The sequence below is a fragment of the Pelophylax lessonae genome (genome assembly GCF_965119305.1).
Source record: "Pelophylax lessonae genome assembly, chromosome: 3".
Taxonomy (NCBI): domain Eukaryota; kingdom Metazoa; phylum Chordata; class Amphibia; order Anura; family Ranidae; genus Pelophylax; species Pelophylax lessonae.
Genome location: NC_138770.1, coordinates 607,125,828 through 607,144,922, shown reverse-complemented (window position 1 = coordinate 607,144,922; position 19,095 = coordinate 607,125,828). Strand labels below are relative to the sequence as shown.

At 44.0% G+C, this 19,095-nt stretch overlaps 1 protein-coding gene across 1 annotated transcript; it reads left to right on the top strand.

The window, feature by feature from the left end:
• Nucleotides 1-9,989: 9,989 nt before the first annotated feature.
• Nucleotides 9,990-16,309, top strand: LOC309550640 (uncharacterized protein; the record flags this gene model as incomplete). The annotated part of the gene is made up of 3 exons (XM_082250978.1): nt 9,990-10,622; nt 10,710-11,788; nt 16,279-16,309. 3 exons carry the CDS (start codon nt 9,990-9,992, stop codon nt 16,307-16,309), a joined length of 1,743 nt encoding a protein of 580 aa, XP_082107104.1.
• Nucleotides 16,310-19,095: the final 2,786 nt, after the last annotated feature.

Below are 19,095 nucleotides of genomic sequence, written 5' to 3'. Positions count from 1 at the left end.
TGAGAGAGGTACTGTTACATGTAAAATGCAACTTGCCACTTGCACCAACTGTTTACTTGTCTCTGCTGGGTGTCTCCTAAACTGGTCTACCACCTAGATACCATAGACAAAATGCTCCTAGGCAGTCCTGCTATTACAATCTCTTTATTCCCTATAGTATATTATTTTGTGTTCTACACGTCTCTTTGCCACTCTGACTCTGTTGGCATTATTAAGCCTGGTACAAACGATTAGAGTATTGGACGAATGATCATCCTTTTTTTTTTTTTTTGGATGTAGTCTCATATCAAAAATGAATAGGTTACTAGAGCTACAAAAATTCTCCTAAGACAGAATACAACTTCCTGCCATGATATAATGTATTTTATTGTATTGTAATGTAATCTTTAGTTTCCGAGCATGCATGGTCTTGGTCACATAATTTTTCACGTATAAATACTCTACTAAATACACTAAAATAATTTGTTCCGTTATCGTACGAGAACATTTTTTTTGTGTTTGTCCCTTCAGATAGTTTTTTATGAACTGTTGTGATCGTGTCTTGAAAGCTGTGTACTAACGATTAGATTATTGGAAGATCGCTCCAAAAATGTGTCTTTTTTTAGATTTTCTCATCGTGTGTATGTAAGGTAAACTGGATTTCTACCACCAAAAGACCAGTGCAGATTCGTGCTCATGCTTGTGCACATTGCACATGTGCTAATATTTGTAGGCGAAAGACCAATGTCACTTCTGCAGTGCCAGTTTATCGCGCACATATTTGTGCACATGTGCGCGTGCACATACCAATTAGCACTTGGCGCTCAGTGGCCTATTTAAACTGCTCTATTACTGTGAGCAGTTGCTGAATGGTCTTCAGCTCGTTCCTGTGTTTCCAAGACCTGATCAGTTGTTCCTTGCTTACCCATGTATGACTCGGCTTGCCTTTGGACTTTGCCTCTGCTCATGCTCTAGGTCTCTGGTACCTACTACTCTGACCTTGGCTTGTTTACTGGATATGATCTGCCTGCTGACTTTGTACCGCATTGCCCATCTGTTAACGACCTTGGCCTATATCCTGGACTTGCTTGCCTGCTGATTTGGTACCTCACTGCCCAGTTGCTCGTCTCCCGGTTCTGCTTCTGTCCCACACTCTGGTGCCAAGCTACTACTGCATCCAGTTCCAAGGATTGCGACTACCAGCTCTACCCACCTGCAGAGTGGACATCACCAGCTAGCTTTTACGGCACTCGTGCCACTCCTTGCCGTTACACTCTCTGTCCCCACCTTCAGGAGTTTTAGGCGGGAGGTGCAAGAGAAGCCTCCACAACATTCCAGTCTTCACCAGGTACGTGATAGTGTACCAGGCTTTAGTTTGAATTCTCAATCTATTTAGTAAAGTGTCTGATCGTTAGGCCAATCCAGAATCCTGTTATATATCCAGTTATGATTGAAGCCGTGTAGGCTGTAAACTGACTGTACCTACGTACTGTACATTGTGGTTTCCTGAATAAAGCAAGATTTTAGAGCAACAGCGGTTGTGCGGATCATCTTTATGGATCATTACTTTCAGATGGGTGACTGTGAATCACGCACCTGTGAGCTCTGTTGATGGTGGACTATATGGGCAACAGCACTGAACTCTCTGTTTGCATTACTGTAATCCTGTTATATTACATTTTAAATGAGTATAATTGTGCAGATTTACTCAGAAAGTTTTTTTTTAAATATATATATATATATATACGTAATTGAAAGTAAATGTATAAAGTAGGTATTCTCTCTGTCTTTGACATTGTTTAGTTTGACATGTCGGTATTTAGAGGTCAACTTATGTTTGACAGTTGCTGTTTCATATAAATTCCTTGCCATTTAAAAAATAAATTCTAAAGTCAAAGTTTTTTTGTTCATTTTGTATAGTGTTGTGAAGAAAAAGGAACTCTGTCAGGTTTTTATTGCTGTGCCCCCAATGGGGTGATTCACTCTCTTTATTTGTCCTGGTGACCATTGTTATTGGGATTGAAAGTGTCGGAAAATCTAACATTTTTAGCTGTCACAAGAGCAAGAAAAGAGAAGAAATCCCCCAGCGGGCACACTTGTTGCAATGACAGCTGCCTACATTGGAGAACTTTTCCCTCACTTCCCATTGTCTACAGGACAGGAGATAAAGGAAAATCTCTCCAGTGGGACACAATGGGAAACTAAAAATAAAAGTTTGTGCTTCAGATATACTTTAGGGTCTCATGGACATAGAACATAGATGGTGAGATGCAATAGTGTGAAACGTCCAGCGCAGGCGACGCGCACAGCCAGCCATATAAGTGAATACGTTTATTCCTTTGCACTTGTGTAAATGTCAATGCTTCTGTATGACAGCCTATTAGGAAGAGACTTTCCCTCACTTTGGATAGTTTTTTCCACTCTCTGTTGTGCCTCCAGGACAAGAAATGGAAGAAAATCTCCCCAACGGGAGACAAATTCATGAAGAATTAAATGAAGAATGTTTATGTCTGTAATACTTTCTTTAGAATCGCAATTCACCCTTTGTAAGAATCCAACTTGAGACAGGCCATGGGACAGGAGGATGCATTTTCTTATAATAATGACTAAACTATAACTATGAATAAAAACCCAACACAAGTTAATATTTTTTGGCATAAATAATGGCCCCGGCACTTTATTGGTTTTAAATAAATTAAATAATTCTTTATTCAAAATTCAATCCAATAAACTTTTCCAAATCAAACAAAATAATAAAACATACATCTGTATCGCTTAGTTCCAGAACTCAAGCGAAATAAAACATATTTTCAAACCACAAAGTCCCCCCTTGATTCAAGGGTGATTTCACCACATAGAGTGCCCCGCGGCGGGAGGGAGGGAGGGGAACTCGCCCGGCAGTCACTACACAACTGAGGGGCTTACCTCAGGGACCCTCTATATATAGCCTAACCCCAGAATCTTCTAGAGGGGCGCGCGCCACTGCAAAGCCCGCCAGAATTGTGAGGGGCTCATTTCTTAAAGGGACTGCGTCCTCCATATTAATAAAACTTGACACAAAAAATTATACATTTTTATTTTTTTTCACATCCCCTGTCCCATGTGCGAGGGTGCATATTACTTGTGCCCTCTTACCATTCTGTTTTTTAAAAATAGTCATGAAAAAAAAAAATAAAAGTGCATTGTGTATTGATAATGTTAGGCTGGAATCTGTCCTGTTTGAGTCTTGCAGATTGTTTTAGTCTCCAGGTTGGGAACATTTGATTCATCCTGATGGTACAGAAGATGGGGAGGAGGTGATGAGATTGTGTTCAGAGAGATGATGTTAGGCTGAGAATCTTTCTGTCCTCTGCAGTCACATTCTGTACCCACACATGATATGTCACTGCTGTCAGGGTGGATTTAGCTCCGTCTGTAGAATGCTACTTGTACAAGTTTGTTAAACCACTCACAGGTACTCAGCAAAAACGAAAACCTTTCGGTAGACCCTGTAATCTGCTTGTTGAGGAATCGTATCTTCCTCCGACTCATATCGCAGTGATCAGACTCTTGTACCTTGCCCGCAAACATATAGCTAGTTTCTTGATGTTTTTTCGTATACTCACTAAACAAATATGGGTAGAACACGTAAACTCTATACTAAAAAGGGAGAAGCTAACATATCAGCATAGAAATGCCCTACACAAATTTTATCTATATGGCAAAACTGGTTGGACATTCCAGGCCTGGCTCCCCACCCCATTGATTCACAACCGACTCTTGCAAGTGTAAAGGAATTTGAGAAACAGGATTTAGTATGTTGATCCAGTGATACAATTTCTTAATAGTGTACAGAGTTATTCTCTTCCACAAGCAGTCGTATCAGCAGGGAGCATTGATAGTTTCAAAAAACTATTAGATGGGCACCTTAGAGACCACAACATATAGGGGTATACAATGTACGGTTAAAAGCAAACACGCACACACATCATAGGTTGAACTGGATGGACTGATGTCTTTTTTCAACCTCACTAACTATGTAACTATATATGTAACTATGTAACTATATATGTAACTATGTAACTATATATGTAACTATGTTATCAAAAACAAATTTCATCGAGATGACTAGATATACCATATTTTTTGCTCCATAAGACACACCTGACCATAAGACGCACCTAGGTTTTAGAGGAGGAAAACAAGAAAAAAAATATTCTGAACCAAATGGTGTACTAAAATATTTATTAAAATATAACAGAATAATAATGCTGGCTGGCACTGCTGATGGGTACTGCTGGCAGCCAGGTAATGCTGGTCACAGTGGTGGGTATAATGCTCAGTGTGGGTGTGGGCATATACACAGTATAATAGCAATAATAGTGGGTACTTGCAGAGATTTGCTTCAGGCACTGTCTGTGGCTGAGCCTGGGAGGAAGCATGCGGCTGCAGTATAGAGCAAAGCCGCTGCTTCCTGTGCATGGCTCCTCCTGTCACAGGCGGAGTGCATCTGATATCACTCCGCCGGTGAGTCTTATACAGGAAGTAGCGGCTCCATTCTAGAAACTGACAGCTGAGCCGGGAGTCGGGACACCTCGGGGAGACTCGGGGACCCCGTGGGGAGCCTCGGGATCAGTGTGTGCGGACCGCCCGGTACCCAACATGTAGGGATTTAGTCAGCATTCGCTCCAAAAGACGCACAGACATTTCCCCCCAATCTTTGGGGGGGGGGGGGGTTGCATCTTATGGAGCAAAAATACGAACCTGATTAAGTGCACATGTTGTAAAAAGGCCATGGGTTAATACACAAATTTTGGTCAGTAGTTGTTTGTACGGTAATTATGACCTTTATTCTTTTACAATTTTTAATAATGCAGTTTCTTATGGTTATTTACAGAGAATAGCACACACATGCAAAGTAAATGACTATCAAATATAAAGGCAATCAATAAATAAAATGGGGATTTAGTCGCACCATATGGCACCCCACCCTCCCACACCTGTACTCTATCAGTGTCCACTAGTAAGTAGATATAGGGGGAGTCCCTTATAGTGCAGTTGCACATCTCTCCCAGTAAGGAGTAAGTATCTGGTTTAGAGAGGCTGGATTCATCCTTGTTTTTATGGATAGTGTAGGACCCACTGACAATGGGGTACTTTGACGTAGTGGTGGGCTTGAGCACGATATAGCCATATGGTGGGACTAAATCCCCATTTTATTTATTGATTGCCTTTATATTTGATAGTCATTTATTTTGCATGTGTGCGCTATTCTCTGTAAATATGCATGTTGCTTGGTTCATAGCTGCACCAGCTTTAGAAATGCATGTCCAGGGTGTGCCCCCCCCCCCCCCCAGCTCTTTGTTTGTACAGTTTCTTATGGTGCTCAGATATTGTTATAAGTTGCTACAACATTTTCTCTGCCTACTTGTTGTGTATTTGCAACTGTGTATTACTGACAATTAGCCACATACATTTTAGACTTAGCAGCCCCGAGTCCGGGGCTCCTTTCCTTGGAGCCCAGTGGTATAACATCAGGGCCAGTCGCAAGTGCAACCTTTGCAACCCTGGTAGTTCTGCCACTGGTGGCAGAAGTTTTTATTTTTATTTTTTACTATTTTATTATTTTATTTATTTATTTTTTTCTTGCAATTTTATTTTTTATAATTTTTTTTACAAATGTTCAGGGGGCTTTGGTGAAGGGAGGGCTTTGGTGAGATATCAGGGGTCTAAACAGACCCTGACATCTCACCTTTGAGACAGAGAGGGGAGATTGAGGACACAGCTTTAAGTGCCAAGTCACACTAGTGCAATGCCAGACATCCTATGTGATTCGCACCGCATTGCTGTGCAGATGACATGCGGTTTCTGTGCGATGCAATTTCAGCCATACAAAATATATGTCTGAAATCGCATTGCATTTGCACCAAAATGGTGCAGGACCCTTTTCTTGGTTCGCACTGGAATCAGATCACATGGATGTTCACACCTATGCGATCTGATTCCTACACCATTTCACATGTCACACTGCGATCTGCGAACCAATCTGGGGGTGTCATTACTTTTACATCGACACCTACACTATTTACTATGCTTCAGTTATGAAAGGACAAAGTCAGTGATCAGTACTGAGCAATGCCTGTTCCAAGCAGACAAGAAAAGGGCCAGTAAATTACATATTTACCTGACCCTTCTCTGCTCTCCATTCTGACAGATCCATTGGCTGGTGAAGTGAGGGGACCTGGCAGCACCACAGGGGAGGGGGCAGGAGAGAGTACAATGGGACCAGGAGAGAGGACAGGAGCAGCAGAAAGAAGATGGATAACATTAGGGGCTGACTGGCAACTTTTGGCCTGAAGGACATGTACAACCCAGAGGCCCATGGTGCAGCAACGAAAGAGAGAGAAAGAGAGAGAGGAAGGAGAGTGAGAGAGAGAGAGAGAGAAGGGGGGGGAGGAGGGAGAGAGAAAGGAAGGAAAGGGGGAGAGAGAGAGAGAGAGAGAGTAAGGAAGCAGAGAGAGAGCGAGAGAGCAAGGAAGGAGAGAAAGGGGGAGAGAGAGAGAGAGAGGGAGAGAAAGGAAGGAGAGAGAGAGAGAGAAAGGAAGGAGAGAGAGAAAGGAAGGAGAGAGAGAGAGAGAGAGAGAAAGGAAGGAAGGAAGGAAGGAAGGAGAGAGGAAGGAAGGAAGGAAGGAAGGAAGGAAGGAAGGAAGGAAGGAAGGAGAGAGCGAGAGAGAAAGGTAGGAGAGAGAGAAAGGAAGGAGAGAGATTGAGAGAGAGAGAGAGAGAGAGAGAGAGAGAGAGAGACAAAGGAAAGAGAGATAAGGAAGGAGAGAGAGAGAGAGAGAAAAGGAAGGAAAGGAATTGTCTCTCTCTCTCCTTTGCTGTCCGTGCGGGGGGGGGGGGGGGGGTGGAGTGACTATTAGTGCTGGCTCTGGCCTGTGACAGAGAGGCTCTCTCAGCTCAGAGCCCTGCAGCCACTAGAAAGCCACAGTCCGGACTCTTGTGCAGCATATAGCTTCGTCCATTTCTCTCCAGCAGATGCTGAATGCCATCAGGAGGGAGAGGAGGAGAAGCGGGCATTTCGTGGTGGCAGGAGGGAAATGGACCAATTGGTTCCTCTATATGCCATCCCTGTACAGTCCATGAACCTCATTACATAACAGTAATCTAAACGAATCTGATTTTAAAAATATGTATTTATGCTCTTCCCATACCTGTATTCCATTTCTGCATGGAGTAGGTTATTAGAGAAGAAACATAGCATGTTTCTTCTGCAATCCTGCCCACTGAACTTTAGTTGCCACAAACTGAGTGTCGCTACTGTCAAGGGATGGTGAAAGTACGTGTAGCACCCTCCTAGGTAGGTGATAGAGATAGAGAATATAGTTTTGGATCCTTTCTGCTTACCAAAAGGATTGCCAGGTAAATCTATATTGTTCTCTGCCTACCAGAGAGCAGGATCTGCTAGTGAGGTCTGCTCACTGTGCTCAGGTGCAGCTCAGTTTGTTACACTGCACATTGGACAATGGGAGGAAACCTGACAAATGAGTGCACAGGCATTTAGTACAGCCCTGGTAATTGGCAGCGGAAAATGCCTCTGTGCATGCTGGGATACTGTATAAATGCCAAGGGCACATGTGCTCGGTGTCTTTCAGCTGGAGAGCGGAATCCCGGTGGGAGGGGCGGCTGCCTCTTTCTCTATAGAAGTTGCCATGCATCCTCGGTCGACCTGAGGGCCTAAGAGCTAAAGAGGAACTGAACCCGGAGGTCCTGCAAAGCTGACCGGAAGAAAGACACTGGAAGAATCTTATTCTGCATACAGTGAGTACAGATCTGTGTCAAGGGGCCTGTCCTGAGGGGAGCCATCCCTGCAGCTAGAAGAGTCAGTGGATGGGTGTCAGTAAAGAGGATGCTATAGTGTGTCCTGAAGATAATGTAGTTCATCATGGCTATTGCTGGAGAAAGGGCCAGGAGACTTAACCCTTTCCATACAAGTTGCAGTATGGTCAAAGCAGTGTGACTGCTTTAACAAGTAACCTGGTGAGGCCAAGTGAGAGTTGTCCTTATCAACTAGAAATAGTTCCAGTTATAGTATCCCACTGTTGCCTTCTCCCATCCAAATTCCACAATAAATACCAAAAACCAGAACCCCTGGACTGTTTATTGAGTAATGAGCCATTGGGAGTAAGGATGAATATGTGAACTGTACCTAAGTGACTGTCTGTAGGTAATCAGAGGAGGCCCAAGAAGTCCCTACTGGGACAGTGCTACATACGTAAATGCTTCTCCTTCAATCTATTTAGTAAACTGTTAAAAGGAATTCCTAGTGAGGCCTCCTCCTTCCTCCAACCTCTATATTGGGACATCTCCTGGAAACTAAACTTGTGAAAAGGGGCAAAGTGGGGTCAGTTAGTGTAAGGCCTGAAGCAGGTGTGCAAAGGACCATCAACAGGTACTGGTTATTTCAGAATGAGTCACCCGCAGGCGTCTGTCCACACATAGAAGAGTATGCTAGTTCCCCTGGAGGTCCCCATGTCTATGGTATGCTGCTAAAACAAGGTCACTAACCCTGGGTCCAGGGTGGAATGGGTTAAAGAGCAGTTGCATTCTTCTACCATACAACACAATATAAGGCCAAAAGAAGCACCAGGACATTTCCCGCAGTCCTCTGTGGTGTGTATTTCCACAGGAGACACAGACACTCAAGGTTATAAGGTTTGCCGCATCTACTTAGAAGGATAGCTTTTTCACAGACCTCCATTCACCCTTCTGTCCAGGTAATTCCAGGACACCACACAGTAGTCACAAATAAACTCTACCAAGCACTATATTTATCTAAAATTACATCAAAACCTAGCACCGCAGTCATTTTAGAAAATAACTCTTTCAACTGAAGTATATTTTATCCCATGCCTCGGTGACAAACATGAGTTTTTAACTTCTTCCGGTCCGCGCTATAGCCGAAGTACGGCTACAGCGCGGACTCTAATTTCTGGGAGGCCGTCTTTATACGGCCTCCCAGAGACAGGCTCCCCGCGCTCCCGTAAGCGCGCATCGGGGAAAATCTGTGTCGGCCAATCACAGATCGTGGTAAATGGCCAATCACAGCGGCCATTTACCATGTGATCGGCCCATGCAATGAGAGATGATCTCATATGTAAACATATGAGATCATCTCTCATTGCCAGCTCTCCTTCCTCACACAGAGACTGCGTGTGAGGAAGGAGCAGAGCCAATCAGCCGTTCGGGGACACAGAGAAATGTAATCAGGGCACTGATCACCAGTGCCCTGATTACACAAGGTAAATAAATTTACCTATGGAAAAGCCTCTGTGTTTATGCCTTTGCTAACTTGAAGCATAAAGAAGCATTGGAGAACACCTCTGGAGTCTTTATTCATTGAGTAAACTATCTGTTAAAGCCATCATTCAACCTGCTGCACACACTTTCAGACTGGGGGTCTACAAGGAGGTCACAGGTACAATCGATGCTGAGACAGAACAGTAAATTTACAATGGCTTCATCACACAGGTATCTCTGCAGCTTCAGAAAGTACATTTCCAAGAAGTACTTGAAGTAAATTTACAGGAATACACGGCTTCAGAGAGTACATTTCCATGAAGAATCCATCACAGGTATCTCTGCAGCTTAAGAAAAGTAAATTTCCAGGAATACACAGCTTCAGAGAGTACATTTCCAAGAAGTACTTGAAGTAAATTTCCAGTTGTTTCATCACACAGGTATCTCTGCAGCTTCAGAAAGTAAATTTCCAAGACTCTGCAGCTTCAGAAACGTAAGTACCACACCTGTGTGTCACCAGAAGCATTACTCTGCATATGAAACCAGCCACCTACTGAATGCTTCATTACTGTTACAGCCTTCTGAGGTGATCCAGTTTGAACTAGTTCCAGCACTAGCCACTATTGTAACAAAAAATACCTCAGCCCAGCCTGCTTAATAACAGAAGTCACTATTTACAGAGCTGAGCTCTGGCAGATTTCTAACAAGACACCAGAAATACAGTACTTATTATGTCTGACAGAGATCTCACAGAATTACCTGAATTTAGTCAAGATAAAGCAGACTCCTTACTTCATTCTGCTCGTCCTGTCAGAGCCCCTCATCCATCCTTGAAGGCAAGGGAGGTTTATGAAGCAAGTAAGGAAGAAACATCTAGTAACCTGACTGCATTGTGGGAAAAGACTTTAAGTTGTATAACAGCCACTAATGAAACTAGCAACAATTCTGAGCAATTGAACACTGCTCTCTCAAGGGTTAAGAAGGCATTTGAGAATTATAAAAGACTTTCTGAGAAGTACTATTCACTATTGTCACATTCCAACATAGAGGAAGCTGCATTGGAATTAAAGGACTTTACTTCTAATGACCAGCAGAGGCATAGTACATATCTTGAAGCAAAGGCACAGATAGAAGGTAGATTGACACAGCTACATGAGACTACATCCTGTAACTCTGCTTCTTCCAGACACTCAGGAAAATCTTCTAGGTCTGCCCGCTCATATCATAAATCTTCTTCTAAGTCATTGCGGTCCTGCTCTATAAGGTCAATACTGAGCGACCAAATACTCAAAGCTCGCCAAAAGGTTGCAGTAGCCCAGGTTCAAGCCGCCTGCTCTGAAAAAGAAGCAGCCATCAAGGCAGAAGCTAAATGCAAGGAAGCAGAAGCGAAATGCAAGGAAGCAGAAGCTCAACGCATTCAAGCAAGAATACAAGCAGAAACAGAGGCTCAGCTAGAAATTCTTCAGAAGAATAGAGAAAAGGAAGTAGCTTTAGCAGAGTTATCTGTCTTGGAACAAGCCCTATTGGAAGAAGAAGGAGCAGCTTGTACCAGCTTAGCTGCTTGTCAAGACCCTGTTGAAAGGACCCTACAGTTTGTCCTAACTCAGAACCACGACAATACAGTCCCACCTACAGTTGGAGATTCTTCTCATAATCATCCAGCAAGTGGATCAGAAGGCAATGTGTCGCCAAAGCAAGCTGGTCAACTAGACGCACCTACTAATAGAGACACTCCACAACTACCGCACGTCACAAAATCAAGTGAATCAACCTATGCAGCTCATGTGCCACCACAACCCTATGTGCATAGAGATTACAAGGGCACAGCAGAAGACTACAGAATGAACTCTATACCCCCTTTGATACATCTCTCTTTGACTTCAAATGCTCAGAGACCTTCAGACGACAGACCCTTACCTAAATTAAACCCATCTGCAACACCTTTCTCTCTACCTACCAGCCAACATCATATACCAACCATGGTCCAAGACGGCGCACCATCAGTAGACCCTGTGGCTATAAAAACTGAAAGCACTGACATTGCAGAGTTCAGCAAGTATATGATTCGACGAGAGTTGATTACAACTGGACTGTCTAGATTTGATGACCGCCCAGAGAACTACAGGAGTTGGAGATCTACATTTAAGGCGGTAACCAAGAACTTGGACATTGAACCTCAAGCAGAACTTGACTTACTAATAAAGTGGTTGGGGCGTCAATCTTCAGAACAAGTAAAGAGACTTAAATCTGTCTACATTTATAACTTTAAAGCAGGCCTTGATGCTGCCTGGGAACGTCTAGAACAAGACTATGGGAGCCCCGAAGTCATTGAATCTGCCTTATTCCAGAGACTAAACAACTTTCCTAAAATCTCTGTTAAGGACAATCATAAGCTTAGAGAGTTAGGTGACCTCCTTCATGAACTTGAAATTGCTAAGTTAGATCCTAGTTTACCAGGTCTTAGCTATTTAGACACTGCTCAGGGCGTAAATCCTATTGTAGCAAAGTTGCCTAGTCATCTTCAGGGAAAGTGGACTAGTGTAGGATCAAAGTATAAGTATGAGCATTGTGTTTCCTTCCCTCCCTTTTCTTATTTTTCAGAGTTCGTGCGGAAGGTTGCAAGATCCAAGAATGACCCAAGCTTCTTCTATCCAGATACAACCACCATTCCTTTAAGTACTTCAAGGGGTATTGCCACCAACAGTAAATTCAAGGATTTAAGGCATCCTATTGCCGTGAGGAAGACTGCAATAGCATCCAACGTCTTAGCTACAGACATTAAAGCTAGCAATCTTAATCAACAGTGTCCTATTCATAATGCGCCACACTCTCTCTCCAAATGTCGTGCATTTAAGGACAAGCCTATTGAAGAACGCAAGTCATTTCTCAAAGAGCATAATATCTGTTTTAAGTGTTGTGCATCCTCCGATCATTTAGCTAGAGACTGTAAGATCGCCATCAGATGTTCTCTCTGCAACAGTGCCAAACATGTGGACGCTCTTCATTCAGACCTGTTCAAAAGGAAACCTTCACCCGGCAGCAACCCCAAGACTACATCAGATGATGGCGGGGAGAGAACTGAGCAATATGCCGACCCCGTAACCACAAGATGTACAGAGGTATGTGGAGAAGGGCTTCATAGCAAGTCTTGTAGCAAGATATGTCTTGTAAGAGTTTTTCCTGAAGGATGTCCACAAAATTCCATAAAAATGTATGCCATAGTCGATGATCAGAGCAATCGCTCATTGGCCAGTACAGAATTCTTTTACCTATTCAACATTCAAGGAGAGACCTGGTCTTATACCTTGCAGACATGTGCAGGAAAGGTTAATACTTCTGGAAGAAGAGCCCATGGCTTCGTAGTTGCATCAGAATATGAGGACACAGAGTTTCCTCTTCCAACTCTAATCGAATGTGATCAACTACCGAACAACAGAGAAGAAATCCCCACACCAGAGGTTGCACATCATCACCCTCATTTGAGCCACATTGCTAACTACATTCCACCACTTAACAAGGATGTTAAGATTTTGATTCTACTAGGGAGAGACATTCCTAGAGTTCATAAAATAAGAGAGTTATGTAACGGTCCAGATGATGCTCCTCAAGCCCAGAAACTTGATCTTGGATGGGTGATAATAGGAGAAGTCTGCTTAGACCAATCTCACAAGCTCTTGGATGTAGCTTCCTACAAAACTAATGTTACCTGTCAATTGATGGAATGTCCATCGCACTATTATGTGAAGGAAAGACTTGATTTTAAGAACGAAGTTCCATATAAAGCACTTCAAAGTATTAACTGTAAGCTCACTTCTCAAAAGGACTTTGGTGATTCAGTATACCAGACTACTTGTGATGACAACAAGATTGCCCCTTCAGTCGAAGACAAGGAGTTCATCAAGATTATGGATGAAGAGTTCTTCAAGGACAATTCCAACAGTTGGGTAGCACCATTACCCTTCCGAGTACCAAGGCTTCCTCTCCCTAACAATCGAGAACAAGCTTTAACCAGATTTGCTGCACTTAAGAAAACTCTCCGTAACAAACCTGAGAAGCGAGAGCACTTTCTAGCATTCATGCAGAAGATTTTAGTGCCAGCAGTTGTCCTCACACAAACCATTTGGTTTTCAGGACCCAAGTTTTTAATTGACCAGTCTTCTACAAACTCAGAAGAAGATATTGATTTCCACCTGGAGGATCCAGATACTGATCCGGAAATCCGGCCTGAAGTTGTAGCATTGAGTTCCAACATCTGCTCAAGAAGAAATTTGGAGGATGAAGATGACTCCACAGATATGGGGGATGGAGCTGATGAATGGATGCAGGCCAAGACTCTGGTTAAGCCTCCGGACCAGCTGGAACTCAGCGAGGCTGAACTTAAGGAGGAATTCACTCGTATCCTGACTGCAAACAACCCTCATGCCCCCCAGAACATTGTGAGGTACAGTTTTAAGGAACGGGCCTACAAACCCATTAACATCGTGGACCAGCTGGCCGAACGCTTCTCCCTGGATGGAAACATGTTAAACGAAGACTCTGATGAAGCGCGGCGACAGATGGCGAAGTTTGGAGTCATTGAAAAGACTCAGACCAACGACTCCACAGAGCCGGGAGACAAAGATACAGATGGGAAGTCTGACGCTCAGGCTAGTGAAGAATGGACAGAAGGTGAGGAAATACCATCCAGGAACAAGAAGGAGAGAAAACTGACCAACCAGTTCAATTATAGCGAGAGAGCGTCCCAGAACATTAACAAACCCCTGCGGGAGCGAGCTTCTCAGACAGAGCCACCTCCAAGGACCACCTTCTCCGCCACTGCAAACCAGTGGAAATTCAACCCACCACACGCTTCACACATGGGCGGAGCATGGGAACGTATGATTGGGATAGCAAGGCGCATACTGGATTCTATGTTGCTTGATGTGAGTTCTTCACGTCCTACCCATGAAGTACTTACTACATTCCTTGCTGAGGTCGCAGCAATAATCAACTCAAGACCGTTGACCGCTGTATCTACAGACCCAGAATGTCCGACTGTTTTAACTCCAGCTGCATTATTGAGCCGGAAAATTGGACAGACCCCAGTGCCAAAGAGCAAGGAAGGGGACCTGGTTCTTCTAAAAGACAAGCAAACCAATCGGATCCAGTGGCCAGTTGGAGTTATTACAAAGGCCATTGCTAGTGATGATGGAAAGGTCCGAAGTGTGGAAGTCAGGATTGTAAAAGACGGGAGCCCAAAAACCTTCCTGAGACCAGTCACTGAGACAGTCCTAATTATGCCTGCTTCCAAAAATCCTGATTCAGTGTTATGTGTAGGAGTCACTTAGACCTCTAGCATAGTTAGCTTAGAGGAGAGGGCTACATAGCATTATACTGTATGCAATGTTAATTGTATGTTTATGGAAAATAATTGTGTAGTGGTATCTCACGATACCAGGCGGGGAGTGTGCTGCCACGCAGCTTTAACTGTCTAGCAGTTGTTATTACATGTTATGTTATGCTATGTTATTGGTATCTTCCTTGCACCCCTGCTGTTTCTGGCTAGATGGTTTCTCCCATCCTCCATTTTCCTGCTGTAACTACCATTTTGTTGAGTTGTTATGAGGAGACTGCAGCGTGTGGAAGCTGTGTAACTTCATTGTAAATTTACTGTTCTGTCTCAGCATCGATTGTACCTGTGACCTTCTTGTAGACCCCCAGTCTGAAAGTGTGTGCAGCAGGTTGAATGATGGCTTTAACAGATAGTTTACTCTATGGAAAAGCCTCTATGTTTATGCCTTTGCTAACTTGAAGCATAAAGAAGCATTGGAGAACACCTCTGGAGTCTTTATTCATTGAGTAAACTATCTGTTAAAGCCATCATTCAACCTGCTGCACACACTTTCAGACTGGGGGTCTACAAGAAGGTCACAGGTACAATCGATGCTGAGACAGAACATACACTAAGTGCCCACCATCAGTGCCCACAGTGCCCCCCATCAGTGCCCACAATCAGTGCTTTTTTAGGTTCAGACAGAGTGGAGAGGCATTACATCTGTCAGGTTTTTATGATTGTGTCCTGTTAGGGAGATTCACTCCCTCTGTTTGTCCTGTTTAATGTTCTCACTGAAAGTGAATGTGAAAGAAAATCCCAAATTTTGGATTGTCCCTAGAACAGGAATAGAGGGGGGAATTTATCAATGGGGACACTAGTTCTTGCGACCCTGGTGACAAAAGGAATTCCCTCACTTTGGAGTGATTTCCTGCCCCTTTCTGGTTTGCCTCCGGGATGGGAAGTGAAGAGAAATCTCCCCAATAGGACACAGATGGAAAAAAAACTGACTGGGACCTTTCCTTTGCCTTTATTTTTGTATTAAAGAGGTTGTAAACTCGTTCAAAAAAATTTTTTTTTTTTACAACCTGCAAGAGAAAGACATAATGAGCTGGAGCCGACGGTCACGGCACGGGGCTCTGAAAGAACGGCACGATCAGCCGTTCCTTCAGAGCGCATGCGCCAGTGACGTCACTGGCTGCATTAAAGGTAAATATCTCCTAAACCGTACATGTTTAGGAGATATTTACAGTACCTATAGGTAAGCCTTATCATAGGCTTACCTATAGGTACAACTTCCTGAGGAGGGTTTACTTCCTCTTTAAGGGCATATTTCTAAAGCAGTGAAACTGACATTCAACAAACATTCACTGCAGATAATACTTTCTGGTGTAAGTGTTTTCAGTGAGTGATTGACTCACTACTACTAAATGTTTGGTGAAAATCATATGTAGGGCTCTTTCACATGAGTGGCCTGGACAGGTGTTAAAAACAAGAGGCTAAGCTGTGATTTTACCACCCACCAAAGTTCTAACATTAAAGTCTGACAGGGCTGTTCCCCCTAGACATGTGTAATTAGTTTCAGTCCCAATATAAATTTGGACAATTTTTTGGTTATTCAGAGATTTGGATGTGTCTGAATCTCTGAATGAAATAGTTACAAATTTCGATGAAATTTGTTTAATTTCATTTTGTATATTCCTTTTCAGACAAATTCCAAATTTTCAGAACCATTCATAACGATTCCAATTCGGACTGGTGAGAAAATGATCGACCAATTCAAATTCTGTGTGAAGAATAGCTGGCTGTTAAGGAGTAGGCCGATAAGCCGGCCACCACCTCCTTAACAACTGATGACTCATCAGCTTTCAGTGGGCTTCCCAGCTGACAGATCAATGTAAAAAAAGAATGCCTGCAATTAAAAATGTAGAAAAAAAACAGTGTGGGGTCCTCCCCAATCCATACTATGCCCTTCGGGTCTGGTATGAATTTTAAGGGGAACCTCAAGCCAAAATTTAAAAAACAACTGCGTGATGTCCCTCCAAAACCCATACCAGACCCTTATCCGAGCATGCAGCCTGACAGGTCAGGACAGGAGGGGGGGGGGGGGGGGGGAACGAGCGAGTGCGAGTTGAATGCGATGCGGGAACCCACAGGGGATTTGCAGGGTTCCCGCATCGCATATACAGTATGTGAACTGACACTGAGGCATAAAGTCAGAAGAGGTCAGGCTCCAGTAACAATGTACACTGTAAATGTTTTGTCAAGCAAGATAATAAGATAAGTTAATATACTTTTTTGTCATAGTATACATACTAGTGATCGACCGATATCGTTTTTTTTAAGCCGATACCAATATTTTGGTCAACAGGTAACGGTATAGGCCAATATTGGCCGATATTTCCGGACATTTAAAACAATTTTTTTTTTATTTCTTTTTTTCACAGGTACTGTTGTGGAGGGATCTGGTGGTCTAAAGGACCCCAAACCCCTCTTCTGCACTTAAAAGCATTTAAAACACCAAGTTTGGCTGTTTTTAATGCGTTCATTTTTTTTAATTTGGCGCTGAGTACCTGGAAGGGATGTCATGACATCACTTCCGGGTTTTTTACATGGAGACCCGATCAGAGCCGAATGCAGCTTTGATCGGGTCTTCTCTTCGGCGGCTGTGCAGGTAGGATGCCCGGGTCTCCCAGTGGGGTTACGTCCCCTCCCGCTCCTTGTAATGACAGCCGAGCGGCTTCTTAGCCGCATCGTTTGTCATTACAAGACAGCCGACTGTCGGCTATGGACGCCGGTACCGGGGTGATGCCTCTAGCTGCAGGCGTCACTCCGGTACAGCACTTTCCCGAAATATCAGCAACATCGGTAACCTCAGGGGCCAATTCTGACATATCAGGGAAAGTGCATATCGGCCCCCGATATATCGGTGTTGCCAATAATCGGTCGATCCCTACTACATACAACAAAATTTATCAGGATACTCTTTACAACAGCAATAAAACATTTCTCAAGCAAGCAAATGAAGCTGTAAAGATTTAAAGAAGAGTCCTAAATGTTTCTTGGATTGAAGTAGTTGTACACAGACCCATGTAACTCATACTAGTATCCTCAATAGGGCTTTAACCACTCTGCAACCGCTCACAGTAATACTACTGCGGCAGAGTGGTTCGTTATCGTCCAGCCACGTAGTATTAACGTGACTGGACACTCCCCCTTCTGGGCGGCGCTTGCGCGCCGCCGGAGGCTCGCTCCCGCTGTTTTCATTCACAGCGGGAGTCGGGCCAGGGGAGGAGCAGCGGCGATCGCCGCTGCTCTTACCCGATCGTCGGGGATCGAGTCTGGAGATCCGCCCGCTGTGTGTAAACACAGTGGGCGGATCTCCATAGTGACAGGGAGTGACAGATCGGACTGTTCAGCATAGCTGGACATCCGATCTGTCCATGAATCACTCAGTCACCTCCCCCCCTACACGTCAGTAAGCACCAGGCATACATTAACCCCTCCCTCTCCAATAAAATTAACCCCTTCCCTGCCAGTGTCATTTTTACAGTAACAGTGCATATTTATAGCACTGATTACTGCAGTAATGTCACTGGTACCCCCAAAAGTGTCAAAAATGTCAGTCAGGGGTCCAGTCTGTCCGCCGCAATGTCGCAGTCCCGCAAAAAAAATCGGTAACCTCAGGGGCCAATTCTGACATATCAGGGAAAGTGCATATCGGCCCCCGATATATCGGTGTTGCCAATAATCGGTCGATCCCTACTACATACAACAAAATTTATCAGGATACTCTTTACAACAGCAATAAAACATTTCTCAAGCAAGCAAATGAAGCTGTAAAGATTTAAAGAAGAGTCCTAAATGTTTCTTGGATTGAAGTAGTTGTACACAGACCCATGTAACTCATACTAGTATCCTCAATAGGGCTTTAACCACTCTGCAACCGCTCACAGTAATACTACTGCGGCAGAGTGGTTCGTTATCGTCCAGCCACGTAGTATTAACGTGACTGGACACTCCCCCTTCTGGGCGGCGCTTGCGCGCCGCCGGAGGCTCGCTCCCGCTGTTTTCATTCACAGCGGGAGTCGGGCCAGGGGAGGAGCAGCGGCGATCGCCGCTGCTCTTACCCGATCGTCGGGGATCGAGTCTGGAGATCCGCCCGCTGTGTGTAAACACAGTGGGCGGATCTCCATAGTGACAGGGAGTGACAGATCGGACTGTTCAGCATAGCTGGACATCCGATCTGTCCATGAATCACTCAGTCACCTCCCCCCCTACACGTCAGTAAGCACCAGGCATACATTAACCCCTCCCTCTCCAATAAAATTAACCCCTTCCCTGCCAGTGTCATTTTTACAGTAACAGTGCATATTTATAGCACTGATTACTGCAGTAATGTCACTGGTACCCCCAAAAGTGTCAAAAATGTCAGTCAGGGGTCCAGTCTGTCCGCCGCAATGTCGCAGTCCCGCAAAAAAAATCGCAGATCGCCGCCATTACGCGTTAAAAAAAAAACACCAAAA